We start from the raw sequence: 19,294 nt of genomic DNA, 5'->3' as shown, positions 1-19,294 counted from the left end.
TAGAAGTTAATCTCCCACTAATCCTAATTGTTCCTGTCTGTTCTGTTCATTTTAAAAACAAGAGCAAATAGATCATGTAACTGTGATGGCATATAAGCCTTCTACTGTGCTATCACTGCACAGTTATTCCCACATCCTGTCCTACTTTAGGAGTAAAGCAATCAGGTAAACTCTCATCATTAGCAAAAAGTATGCTAATGAGTGTGTAGAAAATGAAAAGTAAATTATTCAGTCAAATAAAAACTAACTTTAAATGAAGCCGACCAGCCATGAAGAACAAAAATAATTAGTAGAAAAATAATGGAAAATTTAACTACGAGCTATAATATTAGTGTAAAATTTAAAAGATTTTGAAAGGTGGAAAACACCTTCAAATTTTCAACAAATTAAACATGTTATCCAGTTTATATTTGACTGGCTTTCAGCTTTTTTGGGAATATTTTTGATAACAAAGTCTAAATTGAATTAATTATGTTGATGAGCCAAGGTGAGTAAAGCACCTGCTGAATAACTCCAGATTGGCTATCAGAGCTAACTGGTATAAATAAAATAAACGTATGTTGTGCATACTTACAATGCCTGTAAAACATTCTCAACACTTTGGATCTCTTACATTTTTTTGGAAAAGAAAGTGCACCAAAAACTACTTTTTATGTTAAAGTGAAAACTGATGACTATCAAAAATCAATTAAAATAAGTGATTGCATAAATATTCACTTATTCAGTATTCATTCAGATTTGATTGAATTATGAAAAATGATGAATGATAAAGTATATCATGCATAATTTTCTGCATTAGTCTATCAAATTAAATTCTAAATAAAAATTGTGGTTGTAATGTGACAACATGTAAAATGTTTTAAAGATATAAATACCTTTACTGGAGATTATTTTATTGATCATGTCTTTTTATGTGTACAGATGAAACTAGAGTTCAATCCTGGAAGAAGACCTGTCACACTTGCAAAAGACTCAAAACTGGTTCAAAGATCCACATTCTATCAGAACAAAGATATATTACAGCTAAAACTACAACAGAATGATTTAGATAAGTAAATCTCCATCTGTAGTACAAACAACTTCATGTACTTAATACAACATCCACTGGACAGAAAAAACCCCAAACAAAAAAAACATTTATTTTACAGAATTGTAACTAAATTATAATTTGGAAAGCTTCAGTCAAACTCCAGAACTAAGTCCAATTGAAAAGTAAACAGGCTTTTTATTTAATGTATTTACATAAACAAGCATTCATAAAATAGCCTTGTTTATTAAAACAAAATAAATAATACTGATGTAAAGAGTGACATATAGAAAATGCTGAATTATTTTTGCTGAAATTTGCATAAGCATTTGCTCATGCTTTGCAGAAATCAAAGAATCTAATCGTTCCAATCTCTGAAGTCTATTTATTTACATGCAAAACTAATTACTTGTGTAAGAGTATCAGTAGCCCATGTTTCTTAAGTAAGTAACTGTAAAAAGTAGTGCAACAAAACTACTCAGAATACCTTTGTTTGACTCAAGTAAACGTAACCCCCTCTGAACATAGATAACACACCTAGAAGATTATTTTTAACAGCTAGTCATCATTTAGTTAACTTCATGTGCATCCAACAGCTTTACTCAACTCACTTGGTTTGTTTAAAAAAGGACGCAAAGTTCTTTGCCTTTTGCTGGTTTGCTGCTATGATTCTAACACATACCGATGTGCAGCTCTCCACTCTGTCGGGGGGCAACATACCCAATGCCCACCAGCGAGGCCTGACATGAATTGGAAATTATAGGTGCACAAAGTTATACTGCTATCTATGTATATAAAGCCTGAGAGATTTTTCTTTGAAAAATCTTTTAGTCTCCTTAAGAGCAACATATTTTATTTCAAATGTTTGAAGTTAAACTAAATTCTGGATCTGTGTGGTCACAGATGCAAGCGCTTTGCCGCTTCATGCCCAGTTAATCCATTAGAATAGATATATTTCTAGCTTCTTCTTTTCAGCATGTCTAAGTTATCTGTGATTAGGTAAAACAGCTGAAAATCCTACAAATCAATCATTAGTCTTACTTGCTTTCTTGTAGGGGTGTTTGGTCCTAAACCCCTATCACACTGCTTTAAGCACATGCACGTATTTAATGAGTCCAGAGATAGTTGCAACATCAAGTCTGACTGTTTGACCTCAGTAGCATTTTGTCTTTCTCAAACTACCCTGCAGTGGACTTCTTGTAAAAAACTGGACCAGTGCCTGACCAGCTGCCTGTTCTAATTTTGAAAATGAGAAAGAAATCTAACACAGTATTGTCCTACTGCTGGAGGGAATGCAAGCCATGGTCCAAAGTCGGTCTTTATAAGTCTTAGCGGATTTATATTTGCAACCTTCTTTTTCTGTACTAAAAGCAAATAGAGTAAAAAATGTACATGAGTTATAAAACAGTTTTTTTAAGATGGGGGACTTTGTGAGTCAGCATCCCAGTTCTTCCCACGACTTTTCTTCCTGTTTCTCTCTGCCATCACCACAGCTGCCACCACAGTCACCAGGACAGTAACAGTAATGACGAGGACAGTGGCCGTCTCCGCAACACAGAGCTGGCTGTCCACCCAGGCCAGAGAAGCCCCAACCAGTTGTGGGGGGTCCTTGCAGGTCACATTTCGGTAGTCGTCAATATGGAGGTAGCGGACATGTAAGATCTTGCTGAAGACACGATGTAGCTCACAGTCACAGCTCCATGGGTTGCCTGACATGGTAAAAATAAGACTGAGAAAGGAACAAGAAAGTTCTACTTTCAAAATTCTTTCGACTTCTATTATTCTGTATTATAAGTTAAAGATATTTCTAATCTCCAAGTTGTGAAGGGTAGGATGTCAATCTAAACTTATTTTTATCTTAAGTAAATCACTGCATTTCTACTGTCTCATTTTGGTGCAATGTGCTTCCTTAAAGGTGTCATGTTGTATGGAAGTTGAAGTGGACCTGTAGGAAATGTCAAACTGAAATGTGGTTTAATTTGAAAATTATTTTTTTGTTTAGTCATTTTAATGTTCAAAAATAAAACCTTTAGACATCATGTGGCTCAAACCCTAACCCAGCCTGTTTAGTATGCTGTAAAATCTAATTAGTTCACCTTACTTAAAAAAATTAAGCAAAATAAGTTTAAGGTTAGTGAGTAAGAAAACTTCATTTATTTTAAGTAACTAAATCAAGTAGTACAACTAAAATTAAGGCTTCATGTAAGTTATTTGTCATGTGTCGTGTCAACTTATTTTTTTTATTTTTGTGCTTGATACAAATGTTACCCCGCTTAAAAGGAATAAATACCCACATTTTTCAAGTTCAATTAAATTAAGCAAACCAATTTCATTGAATGAGTCCTTGCTCTACCTCTCTCTCTCACTTCTTTTATTAAAGTTTTATTGGCTCTAGTGGCCTTTATTTGAGAGTGGTCAGACATGAAAGTGGGTAATGAGAGAGGAGGAAGACATGCAAGCGAGCATCATCAGGCCGAGACTCGAACCTGTGAGAGCCGTGTTGAGGACTAAAAGGCCTCCATACGTGGGTTGTGTTTTACCCCTGCGCCACCACAGCACCCCTTTCTCCCACTTCACAGAATTAGTGATTGCATCAAATATTTGAAATACGCACACCATGATATACAAAAAATATTCTGTTTGGTAAAATATACAATAAGGATGAATTCACTCTCCCTCTTGATCATCACTGTCGCTTGCAGGTGCAAAGGTTCCGGCTTGGGATTTTTGCAAGTAAAAAAAATGCAATTAATGCCTCCTCTCACTCCCCCACCCAAAAAAAATTAGTTAGTTGACTGTGGTGACATCTCTAGTGTAGGTTGAAACAAAGTGGTTAGTCCTGCCTTTGACAAGCACGGACTGTTACTGTTGGTGACTAAAGTTAGCATATTGCTAACAGCCTAGCTTAATAAAATTAGCCAGGAATGAATGTGTCTGTAAAGTTACACAACTAAATGCCATTATAATCATTAGGATTAAGATAAGTGTCATAGATGTGTGCAGTAGCCATCTGAGTGGTAGAGCCGTAGGAGGAGCGTTGTGCACTGCACTCTGACAGCGAACACAGGGCCATAACACAGAACCTGGAGGCTGTGGGGGCGATCCTATCCTTTTTGGACTGTTGTAACCATTAAACAATCTCCCCTTCAGTTCCATCTTATAAGTGCAGACACATTGTTGATGTTACCATTATGAAATTACTTACTATTAAGTAAGTATTGGCAAAACTCAATGTATTTTTTATATTGAGGTAGTGGAGGGTTGTTGTCAGGAGGTGCTAAAAGTAACTAATAAAGTAACTTAGTTACTTTCCAAATCAAGCAATCTGTAATCTAAGTTAAGTTTTTAAGGCGTAATCAATAATCCAATTACTTTTTCAAAGTATCTATGCCATCACTGAGTGTAAGTGCCTACGCCAATTCTTTTGCTGCCTCCTTACTATTAACTAATTTATCAATAAAGTTCAGTGGCCAGAGAAGGACCTTTCAGAAAAGTTTTAGTTAACCTGAAAGCTGAATGTGTGTTGCTGTTGTATGAAGACTGATGAAGGTCTTAAACTTCAGGTGATGCAAGTTGTTTCCTTCCAGATTAAGAATCGCCAGACTATAGAGAGGAGCCAGAGCGTCAGAGTCTATCTGGGAGATGTTGTTGTTACTCAGCTGCAGCACCTAAACAGACAGACAGGCAAAAACCTTTCACACGGAGAATTACTTTCAAAATTATGAGAAAAGAGGTCCACATGTCTGATTTACATTCAGTTTATACTCTTAATTTTACCATCATTCTTTTTACTCAGGACAGAGTGAACTACTATTGTTTTATCCTAGAATGTATTCTGACAGTTACTAAGGATCGATTCTATGCACCAGGCGCGGAGCTATGGGGGGCGGGGGGGCTGTGCCCATGGAGGCCCGGGTCTGGAGGTGCCAGGGAGAGAGGAATTGTTTCAAGTCGCCCTTGCCTGTTCAGAAAGGTGTATGTAATGTTAAAGTTACTGTCCCTCAATGTAATATATAGTAGTCATTCCCAGTGACTGTTTGACTCACGGTTTAGCCAATGTCCTTCCTGGGTAAAAATGAAACGAGAAACGTGGCCCAAACCGCACCCCCCCATCTAAAACTGCAGAACACTGGAGCTGGTCACCACTTCTCTAGATCAGCGGTGGGATCTGGGAGAGGCTCACTGATGATCTAGAACTTTTCGATGTGTCCTAAATAAAATTGCTGAATAATTCCAGTATTCAGTCAAATTCTCAAGAGTCCTGCTAATTATTTGACTGAGGTGTGTTGGAGCAGGGACACATCTAAATCTGGCAGAGCACTGGCCCTTCACAACTGGAGTTACCCATCACTTCTGTAGTTAATTACAGTTTATCAGTGATTCTTGAGAATAGGAACAAAATGGGTTTTAATTTTTTTTTTATTTCTCAACCTTATGTATGCAAATATGACAAATAATGTTTTGGAAATGTAAAGATGCTAAGGTGCAGGCTCCCAGTTGCAACATTTTTTTTTAATTACATTTTTAATTGACCTGACCTAGAACGTTGTCATCACCATCTGACAAAAATAAATAAAAAATTATTTTTAATGACCCTATTAGTGATATTTTTACTCATTTTAAAGACAAATGCTTCTCAAGAAACAAAATAAATATTATTTAAAACAAAAAACAACAAAAAGTCCATCTGACGGAGTTGACACTGCATGACGGAGTTGACACAGAACTGAAGGTGATGACAAACTAGTGAGTAAAATGAAAAACTTAATACATGTGAAGTAATGCCATTTAAACAAAATACATTAAAATGAATTAACTGCACATTTAAGTGAGATTTGACAACAATTTCACTGAGAGTCACAAAAACTCTGATGGAGTTGACATCTGACGGAGTTAACAAAAAGCCAAAATGCCTCAATTTATATGATGTTATTCTAAGGAGGCCATATTGTAGCTCATCAGATCCATGGAATCTTTACATACACCAAAATGAAGCTTTTATTTCACAAAATGTCAAAGTTTTGAAAATTGTCAGTTATGGTGTTGACACATTATGGTTGTGATAAACAACTTAGGAATAAAAAGAATAAAAAACTAAAGAATAACATAAGCTAACCAGAGCTAACTAGCCCTCTTAGCAAAGGAAGAGAAGGGAAGTGGTCATGGGGTCCTCAGAAGTTCTGGTGCCCCCCAATAATGCCTGATTTTTTTTACATTCTTTTCATTTCTGACGGTGTTGACAAAAACTAGGGACAAATTTCAATGGAGTTGGGAAATATATAAAAAATTATTTTTAATTCAATTTAACGATACCTTTATATTATTTATACGACTACTTATACTTAATTGTCATAATATATAATTTTAGTATTTCTTTAATTATTTTAAACTATTATAATGTATTGAGTTCTGCTCCTGGACAAGGGATTTTACAGGCATCATCCACCGACTACAATGTTTAAAATAAAAAAAATATTCAGCAAATACCTGGAAAATATACATTGTTGTGCTCACATGACCCAGGTTAGTCAGATATTTGAAAAAATATTTTGTGTATATTTTATTCAAATTTTGTGCTTTATCAATAGGACCTGTTTTGTCCCTATTCTCAAGAATCACTGATATACAGTGGGGAGAACAAGTATTTGATACACTGTTGATTTTTCAGGTTTTCCCACTTGCAAAGCTTGTAGATGACTGTAATTTTTATCATAGATACTCTTCAACTGTGAGTGATATAATCTAAAACAAAAATCCAGAAAAATACAATGTATGATTTTTAAATAATTAATTTCCATTTTATTGTGTGAAATAAGTATTTGATACACCAGACAAAAGAAACGTAATATTTGGTACAGAAACCTTTGTTTGCAATTACAGAGATCAGACGTTTCCTGTAGTTCTTGACCAGGTTTGCACACACTGCAGCAGGGATTTTGGCCCACTCCTCCATACAGATCTCCTCCAGAGCCTTCAGGTTTCGGGGCTGTCGCTGGGCCACACGGACTTTAAGCTCCCTCCAAAGATTTTCTATTGGATTCAGGTCTGGAGACTGGCTAGGCCACTCCAGGACCTTAAGATGTTTCCTACGGAGCCACTCTTTAGTTGCCCTGGCTGTGTGTTTTGGGTCGTTATCATGCTGGAAGACCCAGCCACGACCCATCTTCAGTGCTCTTACTGAGGGAAGGAGGTTGTTGGCCAAAATCTCACGATACATGGCCCCATCCATCCTTCCCACAATATGGTGCAGTCGTCCTGTACCCTTTGCAGAAAAGCATCCCCAAAGAATGATGTTTCCACCGCCATGCTTCACGGTTGGGATGGTGTTCTTGGGGTTGTACTCATCATTCTTCTTCCTCCAAACATGACGAGTGGAGTTTAAACCAAAAAGTTATATTTTTGTCTCATCAGACCACATGACCTTCTCCCATTCAGATGGTCATTTGCAAACATCAGACAGTCTTTGACATGCGTTGGCTTGAGGAAGGGCACCTTGCGTGCACTGCAGGATTTTAATCCTTGACGGCGTAGAGTGTTACTGATTGTTTTCTTTGAGACTGTGGTCCCAGCTCTATTCAGGTCATTGACCAGGTCCTGCCATGTAGTTCTGGGCTCATTCCTCACCTTCCTCAAGATCAATGATGCTCCACGAGGTGAGATCTTGCATAGCGCCCCAGACCGAGAGAGATTTTCCGTTATTTTGTATTTCTTCCATTTTCTAATAATTGCACCAACTGTTGTTGCCTTCTCACCAAGCTGCTTGCCAATTGTCCTGTAGCCCATCCCAGCCTTGTGCAGGTCTACAATTTTATCCCTGATGTCCTTCTTCTTCTTCTTTTCTATTATGGCGGATTGCAAGCAACTTTAAGGTGCATACCGCCACCTACTGTTCATGAGTGTGTGGCAACATTTCTTTACACCTTTAAATTCTATTTATTAATCTTGTATTTTTAAGAAAGGTAAACGGTGCTTTCCTTAGTCTGTAAATGTCTTTTATATTTCCTTCATTTCCTAATATTCCTTTAAGACTCCATTCTTGCCCTGTCCTTCTAACCGCTCTTTTCAAGTATTCCCTCTCTGATTCATATATTCTACAGTTCATTATTACATGTTCAACATTTTCTTTCTCTCCACAACCTTCACATTTATCCATACTTTTCTTCCCTATTACATATAAGGTGTCATTTAGATAGGTGTGACCAACTCTTAATCTGGACATAATTATTTCCTCCCTTCTGTTTCTCTCTTTAACATTAGCAATTAATACTGACTTTTGGACTTTGTATAGTCTTCTCCCTTTCTTATCTTCATTCCATCTTTTTTGCCATTCTTCTGTTTCTTTATTTTTAATATATGATTTCCCTTCCCCTTTCCCAAGAGGAATTCTAATTGATATTGCCATTTCCAAGGCCCTTTTTGCTAATTTGTCTGCTTTTTCATTTCCTTTAACCCCTTCATGTGCTGTCACCCAACAAAACCAAACATCAATACCGCTTCTATGTAATCTAAATAAACTATGTAAAATTTCTAATACTAAATCTTTCCTATTATTTCCTTCTCCTTGAATGCTTTCTACTACTGCTTTAGAATCTGTACATATCACCACCCTATCTGGTCTAACCTCCTCTACCCACTGTAGGCTTAATATAACTGCCATCATTTCTGCTGTGTATACTGAGAGGTGGTCAGATAATCTTTTGGAGATGTTAGTTTTAAACTCTGGTATGTACATTCGTATTCCCACGCATCCTTTGAGATTTTTAGAACCATCTGAATAAATTTTGAGGTGGTTGATATATCCCTGATGTCCTTACACAGCTCTCTGGTCTTGGGCATTGTGGAGATGCTGGAGTCTGATTGATTGAGTGTGTGGACAGGTGTCTTTGATACAGGTAACGAGTTCAAACAGGTGCAGTTAATACAGGTAATGAGTGGAGAACAGGAGGGCTTCTTAAAGAACTAACATGTCTGTGAGAGCCAAAATTCTTACTGGTTGATAGATGATCAAATACATATTTCACACAATAAAATGGAAATTAATTATTTAAAAATCATACATTGTATTTTTCTGGATTTTTGTTTTAGATTCCATCACTCACAGTTGAAGAGTACCTATGATAAAAATTACAGTCTTCTACATGCTTTGCAAGTGGGAAAACCTGAAAAATCAACAGTGTATCAAATACTTGTTCTCCCCACTGTATCAACTTCATTTACCTCAAGTCCAGGCAGCATGTCAAGGCTGCCTTGCTCCACCACTGTCAGTCTGTTGTTGTGTAGAAAGAGCTGTCTCAGCCTAGAGAGGCCCCTGAACACACCAGGGCCAACAGACACCAGCTGGTTATAACTGAGGTCCAACTTTTCCATGTTGTCCAAGTGTTCCAAGCTAGAAGGTTGAAAACAAAAGGTATTGTGTGAGATTGTCCAAAAACTCAAAGACAGAAGAAAAAGTCTAGAATAGGGATCGGCATATGCCAAATTTTGGATGCATCCCTGCTCCAACAGACCTTAATTTCCTTTCTGGCACGTCCTGTTCACGAACCATACCCGTTTAAAATGAATAGCTTGTTCATTTGATTCAGGTTTGTATTAGCAGGAATGAATCCAATAGTGGCAGGAGGGAGGCATTTGACGACTGGAGTTGCAGACCCCTGGTCTAGGACATCATCACCTCTTTATTACATCACTCAGCTAAAATTATTTATCAAGGTCTGTTATTGACTTTGACTCTAAAAGCTGGGAGTTTTTGCCAGCTTTTAAAGTACCCAAAAAAATCTATCATATACCCAAAATCTACATTTTGTCTTGGGTGAATTTTCTATAATAATAAACAAACACAAACACATGCAGGATTAAAAGGAAAATGAAATGGATACATGGATTTCAGCATTTTCTATGAACACAAATCTGAAAAATGTGGTGTTTCATTACATTTTATTTTAATGTTGAAAATCATGTAGGAGGAAATACAATGCATATGTTGTTGAAACAACATATTCTTGTATAAACCAACATATTATTGTATAACTCCCTATCCACATCACAGTTATTCACAACTCTATTACTGTATTCCATAAAATCTAAAACAATAAATTGTTATAATATAGTAAGATTTGAAAATGTTCTCTCTCAAAGATCTGTGTCTTTGTAAAACTTAAACAGGTACCTGAATCCAGATATATAATTTAAATTGTTGTGCTCCATTCGGAGCTCCTTGAGAGCAGACAAGCTGGAGGAGAAGTCCACAGGGAGAGTCGTTATCTGATTCCAGCTGAGATCCAACTTTTCAAGGAAGGATAAAGAAAAAAAAGCCTGCAAATACAAAGATGAGAAACTTCTTATTCTTTAAATAATAATTTTTAAGTTAACTCTGTAATACTAAATATTAAGTCGAACAAGACAGTAGATTTTTTTTCAATTCAATTTCCAGTTTCCTTTTCTTTCAACTCTTAGTTCTTAGAAACAATATTTTATCTGCACCCTTGTCATGATCTGCTTCTATTCTTTCTTGTGAATGACTGCTTGTTTTTGTGATTACTTTACATTTGACATTTTTAAGTCCTTCCAGTGGAATTCTGGCCTATTTCTTCCAGTAGAACTTGTGTAAATGAGTGATATTTGTTGGACATCTTGCTCGGACACACCGAAGCAGCTTGACCCACAAATTATGCCTCTTGGTGAATAATTTGATGATATACTCAGGGTCTTTGTCAATTTTGAGGTCCTATTTGTCCCCAAGCCTTAGCTTCCTGGCTGATGACTTACTTTGTTTAAATCTTTACATATAATGTTCTTCTTCGTGATACTATGCATTTTCTTAAGCAGACCCATGCTATCCATCCATCCATTATCTAACACACTTTTCCTTGCATGGTCGTGACATACCCATCCTGTCTGTGGGAAATTATGTGAGCCTAAGCTTAAGCATCTCCACTTTTCAATCAAATGTATTTCAGTCAACTCTCAGCTAATGTTTTTGCCCTTATTCTTCCATCTCTTTCTGCCTACCTGTGCTTGTATTTCTTTGATGTGACTGTTGGTCAGCACCAGCACCCTCAGGGACCACAGCCCAATGAAGGTTCGGGTTTCTATGATTCTCAGATTGTTTCCTCCAAGCTTCAGCAGCCACGTACCGTGAGGGAGGCCCCTGGGTACATGTTCAAATTTGCCATTGCGGCAGTCCACCAGGTCAGCGTGCTCATAGCAAATGCACTGGTGTGGGCACACATATGAGCTACCCACAGGCAGGAGCAGCCACCCAGAGAAATTAATAGAAAAAATCATAAGGAGGATGGAAGACAAAGGAATGTTCATATTTGTGGGAAAACTAGCAAAAAGGAAATATAATTGGAGGCGTAGTTAGAGGAAAGGTTAAATGAAGACTGGTTGTTTACATCTCCTGTTTTCTGTTCCAATCACAATGGTCCACCTCAATGCAACTGTGAAAAAACAAACAAGAAAAACAAAGAGCTTTTACAACAAGGTTTATATTCACACCAGTAAAAATATTTTTTACCTTTTCAGTGTTCCAATTATTTTTTTGGACAAAATGCCCTTTTTGTCTACCTGCTCTGTAGAAACTGGGCAGATTGAGTTCATTTGGCACTTTCCCTCTTTCCAGATGAAGTCTACATTGTTCATTTGTAACAACTATGTTATCTGTTAGCAAACAAGGATGATCTTTGAAACATCCCTGAACGATGGCCAGGCAAACAGAAATCCAGAAATTTAAATTGTACTTGATGGAATTTATTACAAGGAATTACAACAGTAATCAATTCTTTCTGTGTTGGGAATGAAACCCAACCTGGCTCAAGACTACATTCACATATCCACTAATAATTGTAGAAATTTCCTTAACGCTTTCTTAACGCTTCTAACCAGTATGGTCAGGTCATAATCATTTTCCATTAGTACATACGGCACCAGTAACACACAGCTCCTTCTTTAAGTTTTGCTCAGAGCTCCAGGATGATCAGTCTGTGCAATCTAAATGCTAATAAACCATCATCAACATGTCCCAGCAGATAAATGTGATCTCTGAACACAAGCTCCCTCCAAATCCTTCAATTGGCAATGTTCTCCATCAGTTCCAAGGTTTTCCACAATTATGCAGCTCACCTTTCTGCAACTACCTTTAGAACAGGGGTGCCCAAAGTCGGTTCTCGAGGGCCGGCATCCTGCATGTTTTAGTTCTCTCCCTGGTGGTAGTAACAACCTTTTCTTCTTCTTCTTCATGGTTTTTATTGGCAGTTGGCAACAAACTTTCAGTAGCATTACCGCCATTTACTGGTATGGAGTGTGGCTCGTGATGATCTATAAACTGTCACTTCATACATAATCCTTACTTTATGCTTCTGACTAATCTAACACTCACACATACATACCTACTTATATTACCCTAATTGCATATAGTTTTTTATACCATTCTTTGTTCTTCTTAACACATTCTCTACCATCCTGCCCTAATCAAATTCTATGAAATAACCTTGTTTTTTTAAGAAATCGAATAATTATTTGAATATGTTTGCTTCCCAATTCTCTCCTCAAAAATTATGTTAAATTGAACCTTTCTTTAATCTCTTCACATTCTCTCAACATATATCTTCTATCTTCTTCATATTTATAACACTCTAAAAAAAACATGTTCTATTGTTTCAAACTTTTCACAATGCTCACACTTTCCAGTTTTATGCTTCTGGATATTGAAAAGTGAATAATTAAGCACTGTATGACCAAACCTTAATCTTCTATCCTCCTTCCTGTTTCTTCTTCCTTTTCTTTTCCTTCCTACAACCTTCTGAATCTTAGAAAACCATCTTCCTGTTACCCCTTCATCCCACCTTCTTTGCCATATTTTCATCAGCTCCTCTTTAGCTTTACTTTTCCCTCAAGACTTACTTGTCTTAACTGCAAAACTGATGGGACTATGAATTGCCTTCTTTGCCATTTTATCGGCTTTCTCGTTTCCTACTACCCCTATATGTGCTGGAACCCACACAAATGTAACTACTAACCCCATATTTTGTAATCTATATAGTGTATGATTTATTTCTAATATGTCTCTCCTACAATCCGTATTATAATATTTTATGCTTGTTAAAGCCGAGCTTGAATCAGAGCAATTTATTGCTTGCATTGGTTTTATTTCCTCAATCCATTGTAAAGCCAATAGAATTGCTAACATTTCACCTGTATAGATTGACAGCCCATCCGTAATTCGCTTCCCTATTTTCAAATTGAATTCTGGAATTGTACATGCTGTCTGTTACTACCCAATAGTAAGTCCCGCCCACTCCTCACAACTCTTCGGACTCACTATGGCCCAGTTCTCTGTCTAACAGGTCCGGAAAACCCCCAGAAACTCGGGTCTTACCCTAGCAATAGTTTGTGGAGAATTATCTGTTTAAACTGGGGTATTCCTATTTTTCCTTCAATTTTTGATGCATCTGTATAAATTTGGACATAACTACAGTAATCATTTATATGTGATTGCACTGAGTATCTATAACATTTGATTTGTCTTGTTTCTTAACCATTAAAGACAAATCGACTGTGGTTTCTGGCAGCATCCAGGGTGGAATAACTGATATTGGATCTGTTTGACTAATTTCTAAAGTATCCATTTTAAATTCCTTAACGTCTTTTCCAATTTTCCATCCATAACTCCTCATCTCTTTCTTTTCCTTTTCCCAGCATGATTTTAAAATTTCCCGGGTTGGATGTTCACATTTATGCCCCATCAAATTTAACCAATAATTAATTCCTAATTTAGATCTCCTCAGATCTAGTGGCATTTCTCCCATTTTTACTTCTAATGCTGTTGTTGGCGTTGTTTTGAAAGCTCCCGTACATAATCTTAATGCTTGGTGTTGAATACTGTCTAATTTATCCAGATGAGTTTTAGCTGCTGACCTGTAAACTAAACATCCAAAATCAAGGTCCAATCTTATCATCCCTGTATTAATCTGTTTTAACGCTTGTCTGTCTGCCCCCCCAATCATTACCAGCCAAACATCTTAATATATTCATTTTTTTCTTACATTTATCTTTAATCTTTTGGATGTGGATACTCCACCTTAATTTCTCATCAAACCACAACCCCAGAAATGTTATACTCTTTACCTGTTCAATTTTTTGATTATATAACTTTAATTCTATTACCTTGTTTATTCTTTTTTTTTAGAAAAAACAATTACTTTCATTTTATCCACTGAGAATTTAAATCCCCATTGCAATGCCCACAGCTCTATATCAACAATGACCTTTTGTATTTTTTTCCCTATAAACTCCATGTTCTTCCCTCTTTTCCATATGGCTCCATCATCTGCGAAGAGTGAGCATCCCATATCCCTTCCAATATTTTTAAATATGTCATTAATCATCACAGAAAACAATAAAGGACTTATAATGCTCCCCTGTGGCGTACCATTTTCCACTACATATTTACCAGAAACTACCTCTCCAATTTTTACCTGTAATTTCCTGTTTGTTAGAAAGTCTTTAATCCATTCATATATTTTTCCTCTAATCCCCAATTTGTATAATTTAATTAATAAACCCTCTACCCACATCATATCATATGCTTTTTCAATATCAAAAAATACAGCCACTACACTTTCTTTGTTTACTTGAGCTCTTCTTACTTCATGCTCAAGACATAACGTTGGGTCATTAGTGCTCCTCCCTTTACGAAAACCACTTTGATAATTAGAAATACATTCCTTTTTATTTAAATAATACACTAATCTATTATTAATCATCATTTTTTCCATTATTTTACATGAGTTTGAAGTTAATGCTATTGGCCTATAACTTTCTGGTTTTGAATGATCTTTTCCTGGTTTAGCTATCGGTACTATAATAGATTCCTTCCATAACTGGTAATTTTCCCTCCTCCCAGATTTTATTAAATAGTTTTAATATTATAACTTTTGATTTATCACTTAATTGACTTATCATTCTATAACAAATGTTATCTTTACCTGGCGCCATATTTTTGGTCTTTTTAAGCACACAATTTAATTCTACTTTGGTAAATTCAACATTCAAAATATTATTTACCTCTTCTTCACTCTCCTAACTACTGCTTGCTTCCTTTTATAATCAATTAAGTTCATATAAATTGGGTTAAGCTTTAATACCTTAAAGGCTTTATTTCTTAATTTAATTGCTTCCTTACACTCACTTGTCCACCATGGCACCCTTTTCTTATCATTAATACTCCCTGACTTCTTAATAGAATTTTCAGCTGCATCTGTAATTATCTTTGAGATACTTGCTTTCACTTCGTTTACATTTATATTAAAATCTACCTTTTCTAAATATATTTCACACAAGTATCTAAACTTACTCCAATCTGCCTTATTAAAGTTCAATCTTTCCCCTCTATTTTTATACTTATTTCCAATCATTCCTACCCTTGTAGTTATAGGATAATGATCACTACCTACCGTTGTTTCTTTGTCAACCGACCATTCACAGATACCAGCTATATCATTTGATACTATTGTTAGATCTAAAGTTGATTCCATCCCTGTTCTTAAATTAATTCTTGTACCCTTTCTCTCATTGATACATACTAAATTTTTCGTTTCCATCACTCCTTCTATAACCTGTCCATTTTTATCATTACTATTTCCCCACAGTGTACTTTTTGCATTGAAACCCAAATTACTCTCCCTTCCAAATGATCTAATAATTCCTCCATTACTTCAACCGATAATAATTTACATGGATTATAGAAATGTATTATTTTAAATTTACTTTCCTGCATCCATACCTCAATTACTGTAAATTCTAGTTCTTTTCCTTTTCCTATAACCTGATTGTGATGGAGACCAGGGGTTCCATCCCATGTTGATTATTGATATTATGTTATTTATTTTCAGTTCAAATGTATTTTGTATCAGTTCTTTATTTCAGTTACTTCGACATTTGGTGAACATTCTTTTTGGGTAGGGAGACTGGCCATCTTTCCTGTTCAGAGAATGTGGGGGGGGAATGTCAGTTTGTTTTGATTTAGATTAGTCAATTTGAGTTAATTGAGTTCTTGCCTTTCTGGGTGTGTCTCAGCAAGGTGGAGCAGAGGGAGACAAATGCTCCTGGAACATACCAGCTTCCATTAAGAGGGGTAACACTCTGAGGATTTATTTTGTTACCTTTACTTTTTGATTGACCTTAGAATAGTTTAGTTTTAATAATTTGCATGCATGTAAATATTTGTTGGATCATTTATTGTTGTTCGGTTTGTGTAAATAGTGTTGTTGTTTGTCCTTTTTTTTGTGGTCACCCCTTCACCTGGTGTAAGTGGAACTTGCCTCAGGTATAAATGTAAGCTGCTTTGTTTCACTAAAAGAAGAAGAGGGTGTTGGTGTAACTTGGAGCTCCTGAATAAAAACACCTCAAAGACATATTGTCACCTCACTTCCTCCTTACTAATGCAGAGCCTCCGCCGGTCAAAGTGACACTGATATTTTATCCCTTGTTTTATAAATATTACGCAACCACCTCCCCCTCCCTCTTCTCTATCTCTTCTTATACTAACATACCCTCCAATCAATAGTTTTAACCAAGTTTCTTGTACACAAATTATATCTGGTTGGACTTGAAGTTCGTCAATTTATCCTTTAAATTCTTGACCATTGGCTAACAGACTCCTAGCGTTCCATTAAAGTATTAACATAAACTACTTTCACTTGTTGCTTCCAACTTCTTATCCACCTCTAGTTTTTTATTTATTTCTTCCCATGTACCTTTCTTAAATCCCAAGAATTTTTCAGCTCCTTTCACTATTATTTTAATCTTCTCGGTTTTGTGCCTAGCTTGATCAGTACAGTTGATGACATATGCTATGAATAAAACCAGATTTTCCACTGAGTACGAGACTTTATCTTCTGGTAGTATTTTGGGTTGCTGAATTGTTTGATTTCCCCTTTGTTCAACCACTCTTTTTTTCCTGCTCCTTCACACTTTTTACTGCTTCAGCATAGCTTATATTTTTAGATTTGCACTATTTCTTTAGCCCTCTTCCTTACCTCGCATTCTCCGTACGTAACCCTATGATTTCCCCCACAGTTGCATTTCTCCTCTACATTTTCCTTCCATTCTTCAACTTTATGATCTTCCCCACATTTTGGGCATCTCTGCTTACCTTTACACACTGACGCAATGTGCCCATACCTTTGGCATTTATAACACCGGAAGTGGGGGAGGGGCAAGGTGGGTGGTCCGGAAGTGGGGGAGGGGCAACGTGGGTGGTCCGGAAGTGGGGGATGGGCTCAGTGGGTGGTCCGGAAATGGGAATGGGGGATGGGTGATGCAGGTGGTCCCGGAAATGGGGTCCAGATGTTCGAGGTTCTGACCCATAGCAGCAACTATTGCTTAAATAAATGCTTACGCTAACTGCGGACTATGTTTTTTTTTCTCTCTCTCCAAAGCATCAGAAAGTTTCAAGATGCGCAGGATAAAATATGTGACCGGTGATCTGTTCACCGCTCCAAGCCAGGAATCCTTAGCGCACTGCGTTAGTGAAGATTTACGAATGGGGAAGGGAATCGCAGTTTTGTTCAAAAAGAATTTTGGCCGTACATCAGAATTAAAAGAGCAGAGTGAGTCATTTGTTTGGTAAAAAAAAGTTATTGCATTTTGTTTAAATGTCTCTTTTCAACAGCTAAATCATATACTGATTTTTTTTTTTTTTTAAACAAAAACGTATCTCTTAATAGAAAATCTGGTGGGACAATGTGCAGTCCTAACACATGATCAACGCTTCATATACTATCTGGTAAATATACCACGGTCAATTATACTGCACGGGACCAAAATTTGGTTCATTTTCTTTTTCAATCTGGTAACTTTATCCTTCCTATTATGTATGTCAGATTACGAAGAAAAAAGCGAGTCAGAAACCGACATATGTCGACTTCAGACAGAGTCTGGAAGACATGAAATCTCCCTGCTTAGAATATAACGTCAAAAGAATATCACTACCTCGGTTTGTAGGAACTACTATGGATAAATACCCTTAATTCTTCTTTATTTGAATAATTAAACGCGATGTTTTATCTCCTTCAGAATCGGATGCGGCCTAGATCAGCTGGAATGGTCAAAAGTCTTACAGATTCTGCAAGAGGTCTTTAAACAGACAGATATTACTCTGACCATGTACAGCTTGTGATAGGGGGGCAGGAAGACCGCCTGCTGTTTACCGCTAATCAGTTCCAGACACCTTAGCTTCTCTATCGATAGATATTTCTCCCATCACCCAATTTTGGATCAGGTTGGACAAAGACTCTGTTCATTCCAAGACCCTGCTGATAATCACTTCCAGACATCTTAGGTCCTTTCTTCATTGTTAGATAATTCTCCCATCAGCAAGAAGGGAAGATCCTAAACCTTTTTTTTTCTGCACGAGGCTGGACAAGACTCTGTTCATTCCAAGACCGCTGCTGATCTGATCCTATTCAAGGTAGAAACTTGCTGCGTACATTGTTTTTTACTTTTCTTTTTTTTTTAAAGGGGAAAGCTTACATCCTGATAATGTCGGTGCTTTCCGAATTTCAGTACGACGAACTATTAGGCAGTAAGTTACAGCACTCTTTTTTTCATATTATGCTTCAATCTGACGTATTTTTTTCTTCAGATCTTGTCTCACAAGATACGGAGAGGACGGTCATATCGCAATTAGTCTACGGTCAGTATTTTAACACTCCTCACCCTTCACCATCGCATAACAAAAAAATTAATTACAGCATTTTAACTGATTTACAGGGGATCGACTCGTTGCTCAGTTAACCTTTAGCTTTCTGCAATTAAAGTGAGAGACAAACTAACATCACTGCCTTTCCAGAATTTATCCTCACATCATTGTAAATTCTACTTTACTCCAGTCTTTTTCCTGTTGTTGAATCAAGACTGATCTTCTCAGTGCTTCATGGTTTCTCCAAAATAGTAAAGGTTGGTTTAAGTACATTTGAAACTTATTGATATTTTTTCTGTAACACCCGCTAGTGTGATACATTTCAGTAAAAGTTCCTCATCTGTAAATGTATTTCTTAAGAATATGTGACAGGGACTAAACAGGCCCAGGTGAGGCTACTAATATTTATCTTTCAGCTTTCTCCAAAGTTGAAAGTTTTTTTACAGTGCACAACCAGGCTCCAAAAAGTTGCTCCAACATGGTAAATTGTTTGGTTACCTTTAAAATTATCTACAGCTTTTGTCTTTGACGTATACGCTGTATGTTTCTTGGCCCTAATGATTCTT

At 36.6% G+C, this 19,294-nt stretch overlaps 2 protein-coding genes across 2 annotated transcripts in view; one reads left to right on the top strand and one right to left on the bottom strand.

Annotated features, from left to right (window-relative positions):
• Positions 1-872: 872 nt before the first annotated feature.
• LOC103468140 (uncharacterized) overlaps positions 873-19,294 on the bottom strand; it is a 24,562-nt gene continuing 6,140 nt past the window's right edge. Inside the window, exons 2-6 of the mRNA XM_008415006.3 lie at positions 11,036-11,466; positions 10,194-10,339; positions 9,245-9,413; positions 4,533-4,695; positions 873-2,736 (exon numbers count right to left, since the gene is read on the bottom strand). Of these exons, the coding sequence (XP_008413228.1) occupies positions 2,441-2,736; positions 4,533-4,695; positions 9,245-9,413; positions 10,194-10,339; positions 11,036-11,341 (1,080 nt within the window). The 5' untranslated portion in view covers positions 11,342-11,466 and the 3' untranslated portion in view covers positions 873-2,440. The remainder of the gene's footprint in view (positions 2,737-4,532; positions 4,696-9,244; positions 9,414-10,193; positions 10,340-11,035; positions 11,467-19,294) is intronic.
• LOC103468139 (uncharacterized) overlaps positions 17,338-19,294 on the top strand; it is a 20,781-nt gene continuing 18,824 nt past the window's right edge. The window contains exons 1-2 of the mRNA XM_081609651.1: positions 17,338-18,497; positions 18,672-18,722. The gene's annotated coding sequence lies outside the window, so the exon portion shown is untranslated. The remainder of the gene's footprint in view (positions 18,498-18,671; positions 18,723-19,294) is intronic.

Source organism: Poecilia reticulata, chromosome 8, assembly GCF_904066995.2.
Source record: "Poecilia reticulata chromosome 8, P_reticulata-male-v2, whole genome shotgun sequence".
NCBI lineage: Eukaryota > Metazoa > Chordata > Actinopteri > Cyprinodontiformes > Poeciliidae > Poecilia > Poecilia reticulata.
The sequence above is the reverse complement of the archived record's forward strand: the minus strand, read 5'-3'. Positions and strand labels throughout refer to the sequence as shown.